At 44.2% G+C, this 12,312-nt stretch overlaps 1 protein-coding gene across 1 annotated transcript in view; it reads left to right on the top strand.

The window, feature by feature from the left end:
• The window catches only part of GFRA4 (GDNF family receptor alpha 4), a 779,926-nt gene that overhangs the window by 497,857 nt on the left and 269,757 nt on the right, over positions 1–12,312 (top strand). Inside the window, exon 2 of the mRNA XM_086964305.1 lies at positions 4,628–4,900. Coding sequence (XP_086820431.1) covers positions 4,628–4,900 — 273 coding nt within the window. The remainder of the gene's footprint in view (positions 1–4,627; positions 4,901–12,312) is intronic.

Here is a 12,312-nt window from a genome sequence, read left to right as displayed (position 1 = left end):
CCTGTATTCCCTTCACTCTGCAATGAGGGTTTTTGTGACAATGGAGCCACTAGCGGCTCATGTGAGCGAGTGAGTGAAGGTGACTCCGGAGAAATCTCCACACAATGGGGTGAAAGTTCCTAAGAGCATCCTGCAAACAGGCCTAAAATGCCATGCGCCAGGGCATTTCCAATATGGCTATTGTCTTTGGCCACACTAAGTTGGGTATTGAGGGCTGAGGGTATGTGTGGGGGTGGCATACAAAACTCATCAGTGTCCTCCCACACCTAACACTAAAATCCAGTTTGAAGCAGGAGCTGTACCAACGACAAACCCAGAAACATAGGGCTAGTAGGACATACGCAGGATCCTTCAACACCCAGACTGCGGATACACAAGATTTTTCTTGGCTTCCTGTTCTCTCACTTTCAGCTGTGCCTCAAGAGTTACAAGTGTGTCAATATACCTGACAGGCAGGATTTGACAGTGTGGTGTGGTGTGCTATTGTTTGCACCTGGGAGGCATTTAACACCTCTTATACCTATTCCCAGATGTGAGCACAGACTGGGAGCTGGCAGATGCTTATGCTAATTAGCTTTCTGACAGTTCAGACAGGTAAAGGGTAAGTTGCTAAAAGTAAATTTTCCATAATAGTTATTAGAAGTGAAAATAGCTTCAAGGGGGTAAACATTGTTTACCATGCATACGATACAACGCATGGCATTACAACAAGGTCATTACAACTACCTCGTTGTTACATCCCATGCCATTACAACGCAAGTCGTTACAATGACTTGCTGTAGAGGGCAGAAGGTGTTGGATTTAAAATCCAACACCTTCCCTACCATTGCACAGACTGGAGTTGGAATAGTAAATTATACTATTCCAAAATCCAGCGTCCCCCTACAGCAAGTCGTTGTAAGAACTTGTGTTGTAATGGTATGTGATGTAACAACGCAGTGGTTACTGCCAAACAATTTGATCTCGGTGATTCAGCGGTTTGGCTTTCTGAGCCAGAGCACCAATGCAGCAGTCTTCAACTTTGAGACACTGGGTTGGTTGTGGGTTGCGGGTGGGACAGCGTGCTTCAACTTACTGATTTCATTCTAACTGTACTTCGAATCCATTGAATGACCTTGGACCATTTTTTTATGCATTTTAGATATTAAGTGGTTGTTTCATGCTGTTTTTTCAATGTACTATTTTTTAACATTTTACCAAATTGCTTAAAAGTATGTCCATTATCTGATTTCCAATTAAATAATTATTTTAAGCTAACTTATTTTGGATATTTACGTCTTTAGATATTACTGTGTATTGTTGTTTTGCTAGCAGACCAACTAACACTGCACCTGTTTCTCTGTGGCGTGGCCTACTGCTTGATCCAAGCTACCAATGGTGAGCCACAGATTCCCTAACAGACACCAAGTTGCCTACGAGGTTGAGATTCATATTGAGATGAGAAAGCTCAGTCATAGCTCCTATGATAAATGAATGTGAATGAATATTTCCCAAATACAATACAATACAATATTTTATTTGATTCAGACCTCTACTGAGATCAACAAATACAGACACATAAACTCGTCCTTATTAAAATACAATCACAAAGCTTTTAAAATTAATTATAAAATAGAACAATAAAAATGCCTTAAAATCCACCTGTGAAACATTCTATTGAATAAAAATCTTACGATTATGTGCTCTATTTTAAAACAATTTCAAAAAACGTTAAAAAAATGTAAACAAGTTATGACAAACTAATTCATTGGCTGGAGAGTTACAGAGCATAATTAAGTCATGGGCTAAAGTCTCTTTATGCTTTAATTGGATAGGTTTTATATATCGTCGTCGAGCCTCTACCATTCTCAGGTTTGGACAGATTAGTAAAACATTAAGTATATCTTGTTGTTCTCCTTTACACAATTCACATATGCCTTTATTGTTATTTATATCGTCCCAACTGGCTAGGTATGTTGCTAATGGGAGTATTCCCATACGCAACAGAAGAATACGACGTCTTACCTCGTGTTCTAATTGAAATTGTAAATAGGGCGCATGGGTTTTAAAGTCTATTTCTTCAGCAAACGCTTTATACTGCTTTAGCTGAATGCAATATTCTTTGTCATTTTCGTAACTGATTCTAGGAGTCAGATGTTTTAAAAAGAGCTTCAAATGCGCTGGGGACCACTCCTGTAAAAGTGCTACAGTGCATTGGGAAACTTCAACGGCCTTTGACAAATCCTATTAAAAGTATACCAAGATGCTTCCTCACTGTAAGTCTCCAATTTTAAGAGATACCTTAATGTGTCTGGTGCTGCTTGTAATAGATTATACGCTAACCTTATGATGTTAGAAATTATTTGAGCAAAGATATATTTCCCAAATGTTTTCTCAAGGAAGGCACAACGTTCCTCGTTTGAAGTTCTGCCCCATATGCCCTTCTTTCTGTTAATTAGAAAGTGAGAGGAAGAGAAAAGCTCTGTGTCTAGTTTGGAGCACAGAGATAATTCTGCTTGTTAGTGGTTTCATATAGGTGTCTGAAAGTATTTATTTCCACCTCTGTTGAAGAGACCATAATTAGCTGGTAGCATAGGCCTCTGGGGTTATATACTCTCAGCCCCAATATACCTCCGTAAAAAAAATATTGTTGAGAGATTTTCATTTTTGATTTGTGTTTTTGGATCATTAGAGAAGTAAATTTAGCTTGGGTAGACATTGCGGCTGTGGGATAACATTTTCTGGGCGACATTTTGGAAAATGGCAGAAGGGCTGCTCTGAAGCATTGTTTCCTGTTTCTATAAGACTACCGGACCCCAAAACCTATGCTTTGACACCAAAATGAAGTATATAGGTCTCATGGTTCCTGAAATATTACATCATCACTGCAACACCATTTTTAAAAAAGGTGGTACAATAGCTATCATTATAGAAAGGCCAGATGAGAGCTGATGCACCAAGTTTTAGGGCTGCTGCCACTTGTCGAGCGCTCTGCTATAAGAATTTCAATGGAGCACATTTGCATGGTGGTGTCAAGCTTACTCTGTTGGTGTAACATATGCAAACAATGGACTGAAATTACTTTTGGTGATACAGCTAGTGTAAATGTATAAGGGCCATATGTATCAAGCAAATTCGCATTCGCAAAGGCCGAAATTGTGAATGCGAATTTGGGAAATGGTATGTATAAAGAAAAATCTGGTGCAAAATAAGGAATCGCAAAATTTGCGATTCTTTATTTTGCAATTGCATTTAAGGAATCGCAAATTTTGCGATTCCTTAAATGCAATGTATGAAGCAAAAAAAAAATGCAAATTGTCCTTAAGGAATCGCAAATTACCACCAACTTCAAGTTGGTGGTAAGTTGCGAATTCCTTGAAAAATGCCAATTTTTGCATTTTTCAAAGTGCCATGTGACGCGCATACATGCCCTTAGAGCATGCATGTGCGCCACATGTGCACCCATGATAATTTCAGGGGTGCAACAGGGTGTCCTTTGGACACCCCTGCACCCTTGAAATTATTCTCAATTTGCGATTCTCAAATTGCGAATCGCAAATTGAGAATAACTTCCCATTCATTCCTATGGGCCTCCTGGCCCATAGAAATGAATGGGAAAGTATTCCTTAATTCCGATTCGCAATTTGCTAATCGCATTTAATAAATACTAAGAATTTGCAAAAGAAATGCGAATTTGTACCTACAAACCAATGTGCGATTCTGAAATAGCGATTTGTAAAAAATCGCAATTTCAGAATCGCAAATCAGCTTGATGATACATATGGCCCTTAGTCTTCTTAACACCGACAGTGGTGGAGGAACACCCTGCCACCAAATCAACTGTAGTTGACTAGTGTCCCACTGCGCATGGGAGGAGACATACACAGCTCCCTTGCAGCAGGTGGTGCTCCTAGCTCCAGAGCACCACCGCAGCATTGTTGGCAGTCCAGTACTAAGCCAGAGGTCCAGAGGTCCAGCTCCACCGACCGCACTGGCAGAAGAAGTGACTTAACCACACTCAGTCACGGAGATATCTATATTCTGTTATCTGAAGGTCTTTGGTACGAACCATGATGAATCCTTCCACGGTTGATTGAGATCATGCAAACAAAGGTTATTAGTGGTACATACAATTCATGAATTTGAATTTTAAAATATTTATACAGCGCACGTACACCAAAAAGGTTTCATGGCGCTACAGTATGCTGAGTCCCTGAGGTCATGAATCAGGGAGAGGGAAATGAGGAGAAATTATGAGGGAAAAGCTTTAGAGAATAGAAAGGTTTTTAATTAATTTACTACACTGCACTTCATTAACATGTGTGTATTAATTGTACAATACATAGTTGCACCTTGTGCACAGGGTTCTCAAACTAAGTGAAATGAGGGTGGTGTTATGTCCAAACATAAAAATGCAGCATATTTTCTTCTAGACTCTTGAAATACTCTTGGGCATTTACTTATATGTCAAGGTTCTGGTTATATGGTATTAAGTGTGTTTTCTAAGAGTAAAGCTTGCACCCAAACATGATAATTAGGGTAGGCGGGACAATGGTGGGCCAGACGTGCCTTGAGGTTCTATGTCTATGTGTGTTTCCAGATTCATCTTGATAACCTGATCTCCACCGTCTTCTTCTTCCTTCCTCAGATGGTTTGGTGGATGCAGTTGGAAGAGACTGCGTCCAGGCGGGCGAGGCCTGCACTAACGACCCCAGCTGCAGCGCTAAGTTCCGAACTCTCCGGCAGTGCATTGCAGGCAATGGCGCCAACAAACTAGGGCCGGATGCGAAAAGCCAGTGCAGGAGCACAGTGACAGCGTTACTCTCCAGCCAGCTGCATGGTTGCAAGTGCAAGCGAGGAATGAAGAAGGAGAAGCACTGTCTCAGCATCTACTGGAGCGTGCACCATACGCTGATGCAAGGTCAGTGTGCCATTCTCTTACCAAAGCTATGTCTGTGCCTCTTACTGCATGTAGCTGCCCAGATGGTCACTCCAAGCATATACCAGACACATCCGAAGGTTTCCCGAATGTACATTGTTTTATGAAACACTCAACACAGTGATCAGTCTTTGCAGAGGTTCTCAGAGAATGAGTATAACCCCACCCAACTAAAACACTGGGTAACGCAACCTGAGATCCGATAGGCAGCCACCAGACACTTGCTGCCCATAGAAAAATGTGTACATAACAAGGGGGCTCCCGGGGATGTATCTCGTTTCTCGATTCTCTCCTAAACTTGTCCAATGCTCCTACTCCGCGGCACAAGGGTCTCTGGGACCAGATCTTGGGGATGCCTATTACCATAGTGCAATGGTGGAAATTTTGGCGAGACATCCCGAGGTTTAACGGGATCGCTAGGTTAAGAGAATACCTTTAAAAAATACTCTATGACTGGCATCTGCACCCCACTAAGCTACATAAAAATATACCCAGAAACATCTAACAGATGCTGGAGGGGTTGTGGACTCCTGAGCGATTTCCGCAACATATGGTGGTATTGCCCCACGATTTGACCATATTGGAGTGAGATTCTAGCTCAGATGAAGGACATGCTGGGATACCCCCTACCTCAAACGCTTGGTTTTACCCTGCTGGGGATGTGTGACCCTTCTCTTAAACAGCAAACAGCTGGGAGACATCCATTATATGCCTTTGTTTAGGAGCAGCCAAGATGGCTCTGGCAGCTGCCTGGAAGTAACTGAGAGTCCACTCCATGTGCCAATGGCACGCTCGACTTTGGCAAAGTCTTACCATGGAACGCTTGACCGATAAACTCATGGACTCGTGAAAGGGCTTTGATTACATATGGGGGCCTCTGGTGAGTTATCTGTCCACATGCCTTCCCTTGTTCTCCTGCCCCACACCCATAAGTGCACTTCATCTCTTCCGGACTTGAGTCCCCCCCCCCCCTTGTCGCTCTTCAAGTCAAGCTTCTCCATCCGTTCAGCAAAGACAGATCACAGCACCTGCTCCTATCTACCACATATTAGTTGACACCTTTATCCCTCTGTACATGGAAGTTCTTAAGTTCAACGTTTTCCCTGGTCCGGAGTCTTACTGTGAGTACCGATGTACGTAACCACTATGTATGATGCTGTACTGTATTGTGGCACTGCTCTTTGACTGGGGTTTTCGGAGAAGTCATGTTACAATGCTTACTTCCCATGCCCAAGAAACTAATAAAGACAGTTTGAGAAAAAAAGACGCCAACGTCAGATTTACCCCTTGAGCGCAGTGCCATAGTTTACACCCCACACCATGCTCCTGTTGTCAATAAATACAAAGATAGCTTGCTTTTAAAGATCTGGAGCTTATAATCTATGTCTTGCTCTGGTAAGCCATGACCCTTCCAGAAGCCCAAGGCACTGCACTCTAGTACTGATGCTTTTAGGTATGTGCGTTTAGTACCCAGTCGGAGTTCTAGTTCTGCCAGGCACATCTAGCTAGAGAGCTTAGGTATCCCACAGCTCCTGGAGGATCTTCTGTGGATTCATCTTATTTCCTGAGCATTGTAATTGGTACAACGTTTAAATATAAAACTAATGTTGCCACACGTGTCTAAAAACAAATACTGAATTAGTTCCATCTTGGATAGGACGTCTAATAGAAAACACCATTCCCTACATAGAATAGCCTTTCTGGGAACTTTTTTGTAATTGAGAAACTACCATATTAAGTTTCTGATAAACTTGGCTACCCAGAAGCCATGAGAGCCAGAAAAAGAGAGAGACTCAGACAAACAGAAAGACACACATACGCACACACACCTATATCCCTAAGGGCCAGGCATGGCTCTTAGAAAGCAGTGAAGTTTGGTTCCCACACTTGTGCAGACAGGGCATGATGATGCCAGTTGTGTGGTTTGCATTGGTTGGTTGCTGTGCAGTGCTGAGCGTTTCATGACACCTTCGGTGTTCTTTTGTGTAGATACGAAACCTGAATCCAACAGTGACCACTCAGCAACTTGTTTTCCCTCCCCGCGAAAAGGGCATCCGCATACTTCCCCAAAAAAATCATTCTAAACAGCCTCTCACTAGAATAAAGGCCAGAGCTGCCTCATTATAGAAGAGGACTGATTTTTCAAATCTAATCTCCTTTTGTGGAGAAGAAATCTGGTTGCTCCCCAGGGGACTCCAAAACATGTGTCCCAATGCCCTTGCTGTTGGGGGTTGATCCCACCAGTCTACCTGGTTTCCTACCATAATTACTGTTAGTTTCTCATAGTAACAAGAGGGTGGTTTGGCTGGTAAATGTCTTCCAATGTTCATGTGTGAAGAGTGTGATGGTCAAGTATTTTTTCATGAAGTCTGCCTAAGACAGAATGTTCTGTGAGAATGTATCAGCATTTGGGGACATGCATGAACTACATGGAACCCCACGGGAGACTGGCGTCTACCACCAACAGGGGTGCATTCCCTGGGTTACTATACCTAGAAGGGGTCCTCCCAGTATTGGGACACCAAGAACACTATAAGAGGGCACTAAACCCATTCCAAACTACTGATTTTGACCCCCCTAGGTCAGCCTGGCATCTCTCTGACAAGATGTAACCATGGATGAAGACTTGGAAGTGATCAAGGCTGTGAGGTGACCAGCTTAGGTCCACCATTCCTTTGGAAGGTTGGGGCACCAGGCAGACCCCTGATCAGTTGATGGTGCCCTGTTGCCCCAACCATGGTCTCCTGATCGTTTGGAACTCTCTCCCATTGTCCCTCAGAACCTGCACCCAGTACCCCCTCTTTCGCAGAGACCTTAAGACCTTCCTCTTCACCCAAGCCTTCCCATCCTGAATGCTCACCTTCCCCCCTTTCCGACCCGCTGAGCAGCAGTTGCCAGTTAGCGCCAAGAAACCGCCAGGTGTACGAGCGCTATACAAATCCCTTCAAATTCAAATTCAAATTCTGATCAGTCTCCCCAGTACCGCGATGGTCCCCTGATCAAGTGATGCTATTCCCCAGGCTTGGTGGCATGCCAACTGGAGGCCTAGAGAGAACCTGGTATAGTGTTCCTGATGACCATTTCATTTTTCTTTAGAGGCTAGTATCCCCTCAATATACATCACCTGGAACACCCCAAACTTGTCAGTCAGCCTATGATAATGTTCTTTCTTCACCTGGTTTGGCAGGGACTAATGGGGAAACTCTAGAGCAGTGGTCTTCAAAGTTTTTAATGCCGTGTCCCCCCACCCAGCCCCCAGCGGGAAAAAAACCATCAGCGGCCCCCCATCAAAATTTTTCACAAGTTTTCTATTAAACTGTCAATGTTTAAATATGTCTAGACTTATTTAAACTTTGCAGTTAAGTTCTGTTATCGTTTTAAAAATGCAATCAAATACATGATCGCCACATACTGTTTTGGTCAGGCCGGCCTTTCTTACGTGTAAACGGATCCACAGTGTGAGACACTTTCTCCCAGCCAGGCTATAAATGACAAAATATGTTAGTGATGGCCCATTGCAGAGCGTATTGCTGCTGCTCATTTCTTTGCCTTTAAAACAAAGCACTGTTATCAGCATGATGCTTCTTTTGGCCCAAGCCTGGCACCCCCTTCCCCCCCCGATCACTTGAGTGCTCCCAGTTGGAAGACCCCTGCTCTAGAGATTAGAGCATATCCAGCTCGGGTCTCGGGATGAAGTTCCACAGTTAAAAAGGCCTCTATAGGTGTGAGTTGCCTGTCCGGACATCTATCTGCTTGTGGCCAAAGACCTGTTCCAGAAGGTCTGGGTTGGCACTTAATAGATATGACATTTTCACTCGGATAACCAGGCAGAGTACATTGCACACTCCCAAGAATATCAAGTAGCGGTAGCCATGTGTTGCAACTATCCGTTCCAGCTTGTCCTCCGGTACTCCTTGCTGTGCTCCAGCTAACCGTGGTCTGAAGAATCAGGAAGGCAACGTCTGTGTTTTCACTCCATACCCTCTCCTAAATTCACAGCAGCAAGTGTGTTGAACGGGTCCTATCAGAGGGCCATTGTGCAACTGATATTGCTTTCGCTATCTATGGCATTTTGGTGAATTGCCGCCCGTGTTAATCTTCACTCTCTGCCACACCTGTTCATTTTTTTTTTAAATAATTTTTATTAGTTTCATTAAATAGACCTTAGTGCAATAGTGACACACACCTGTTCTACCACCTATAGCAGGGGCGGCCTTAGGCATGTGCAAGCTGTGCACCTGCACAGGGCCACCAAGCCCCAGGGGCCGCCACGCCAATATATATCCTTAATATAATAATCCTCTGAGGATGGATACATATTTGCGTGGTGGCCTCCGGCTCTATTCCACTTCCAAACACCCTGACCCCCCCCCCCCCCCTCTTCACTGGCCCCCGCGCTCTGCCCCGCCCGTACCCCTTCTTCCGGGGCCCCCTACCAATGCTCCCTGCCCAGGGCCGCCATGAGCCTAGAGCCGCGCCTGCCTATAGTGTCAGCGAACTTCACCGTGCCCGGTGGCCAGCATTTTAGTTATTGGGCTCGAGACATAAAAGAAACTACATTTTCAATAGTTAAATCTGATTCAGCAAAGAACCACACAGCACCAGACAATGCCCAAATGTTCTCATCTGTAAAAACAGCCACCTCCATAATGCTGATGGAAGCCTCATTTTGCGGGTTACGCTTGAGGAATTTTCAAATGCTGCTGCCGGTGAACCTGAAGCTGCAGGGTCGTTTCAGGGATTGAACTATTTTAGCTGAAGTAGGGTATGCTGGAAATGTTCCTGCAATGTTGACCATGATTCTGCGAAGAGCAGTAGAAATGTGTTACTTCCTGATTTATTTTCCCATTTTTGTTTACTGATTTTCTTGTATTTAGGCGTGCTGTAATTAATGTATTCGATGACTTGATAGTCACGCTGCTTTTGTACTTTATAATGTGAAGGCTACACATATTCATCAATTCTACAGACTGTGATTCTGAGGTCATTCAACACTACATTCTCCTTTTATGCTCCTCCATAATCTTCCTGTAGGGCTTTGCAGCGCTATAGAATATAACAGAATATTCAGAACTGCTTACAATGGCTGGCTTAATCTCACAAGGACTTGTCGATAGAAATGGCCACCGCCTCCCAAGACTTCCAGCCCTTTTTCTTAACAGTGGTCTAACCAGAGCAGGGGGTTTGTTTCCTGATGTACAAGAAGAAAGCTGTGCCTCACCCTGGGGACACCTAACACGCAGGGGGCTTACTTACAAGCAAATGTGTCACTTTTAATATGGGAAAAAGTGAGATAATGCAATACAAAGGCCTTGTAAATAATCCCAAGAGAGGGGTAAGGTTCCTCTGACACAAGGAGACTGGAGTACTATTGGGACAGAAAAGTCCTTTGCCTGGTTAAAGACGTGTACCCCTAAGTGCCCAACCGTGCTGTTGTCTGGATCCCTAATGCTGGTTTTTGTGGTCATTGGCAAACATAAGCAAGCACAGATCATGCATGGGCGCAATGACATAGGCCTTTTTCACGTCTCGTTGGACCGGGATGGATGCCAAAAGAGGTACCGTCATAGGGGTGGAAGGTTACTACCTTCACCAAGAGTGAAACAGCACGAGCTCAGTTGTGGCATGTTAGAAATGGGGGTCTCTAATTGGCAGATGTTGAGGTTCCGTGACGGTTCCGTGACGACTTGAACCCGTGTTTTCAAGTTTGTCGGAAATACCTAATATTGGTATCAGTGAACCGCAAATGATCCATTTAGTATATCCTAGTGTTTTCGCTACGCTACGAGCAAGAGCACTCCTTCCATTGACATATTTCTAATATACCCACGGCATCCATCTTAGATCATGGCCGCCATTTTGTGTTTCCTTGCCCTCACATATGCAATAGCCTCTGATCACTTCATTCACTCCACTTTGATTAAGGACACGTAGCCTTAGCCGGAGATTCACCTCTTACATAACACGTGCACCTTAAACCAGATCACGCTGTAGCTGCATGACTCGACAAAGGCTGCCTCCTCTGCCCGAGGCCAGTCCTGCCAAACTGGTCTTCGTGTCCATTGTACCTGATCATGATTAGGCGGCCGAAGCCGGTAGCCTTGCCCATTTACAACCCACAAGCATCCCTTATCCCACTTTTCTATCTTCCACACCTGGCTCTGTTTCTTTCTTTCTGAATCTTTATTAGGGGGAGGTAACGAACTTTACGATGAGGCGGTCCGGGTCCTGAATGCAATATTGACAGGGAATTGTGACAAACTAGTGGGAACCCCTCTTTTCGCAATGTTTGGCCTCAGATATTATCGACGGTTCCTGTGTAACACCAAATATTTATTGTTTTAGACACAAAGGTTTTGGGAATGTATTACATGTAAAGAATTTGCCCCTAGCATAAAAAACCGTATATAAGGAGCAACCCACTTTGTACAAATCGAACAGGCTCCTAGTCTCTGCCCGTGTGTAGATTCTGTGACTTCTGTGTCCCTGCAGTAATAAACCTTTGGTCTTTGACGCCACCATCGAGAAGCCCGTGTTTCTGTTCATTTGTGCACCAAGGCAGGTGGAACTCCGGGGTCTTTGGGTGTTGTACCCTGACACCTCTGGACGGAACCAAAAAGTCCAGAACTCCAATTGGCGCCCAACGTGGGGCGACGTCATTCGGTACCGGTCCAAAAGCCTGAAGAGTTCGAGAAGCTTCGTGTGAAGATTCCTGAGGGAGGCGCCCCACTTCATCGATCCCGGCATATCGCAAAAGTGGCCCGAAGTTCTCTTCCACGAGGGTTTCCCGTTCAGGACGGCTGCAGTGGGCCGTTGCCTTGACCGTCGCCCTGTCTTGGACCCGAAGTGGTGCAGTCCTTAGTACGGCGAAACGTGACGGGTTTCTCCTTGGTGACGTCTTCAGTGACTCAGTTAAGTATTTAGTGATAGCTAGCTGGTTACTTTTGTGAGGATTGTTAAAAATCCTTGATCGGTTCTTGGTTTGGTTTGGTTTTGTCAGATTATCACTGGTTGTTCTAGTTACGATAATCTATTTGGTTTAGTTTTGGGTATCGATACATCAGTTCGTTTTGGTAGGCCTAAGTTCTTGGTTCGAGTGCACATATTTGTTCCGTGTTTGTTTGTTTTTGTGTTCCGGACTGAAAATGGTAAGTCGGAAAATGTTGTCTTGTTTTAGTTGCAACAGTGACTCGCGATTGGAGGACTCTTGTCTGGTTCCTCCGATTGGGACTCCCCTATATGATTTATATTGTAAGTATGGCGTGGGTCCTATAACTTATAATGAGATATGGGTCCGCTATTGTAAGAAGGATGGTGTCCTTAGTTGGCCACTGCATGGTAGTTTTGAGCAAGAGATTCTCGATAACTTAGAAGCGAAATTGTTCAAGAAGAAA

This window comes from Lissotriton vulgaris, chromosome 3_2, assembly GCF_964263255.1.
Source record: "Lissotriton vulgaris chromosome 3_2, aLisVul1.2, whole genome shotgun sequence".
In the NCBI taxonomy this organism is placed as follows: domain Eukaryota; kingdom Metazoa; phylum Chordata; class Amphibia; order Caudata; family Salamandridae; genus Lissotriton; species Lissotriton vulgaris.
The sequence above is the reverse complement of the archived record's forward strand: the minus strand, read 5'-3'. Positions and strand labels throughout refer to the sequence as shown.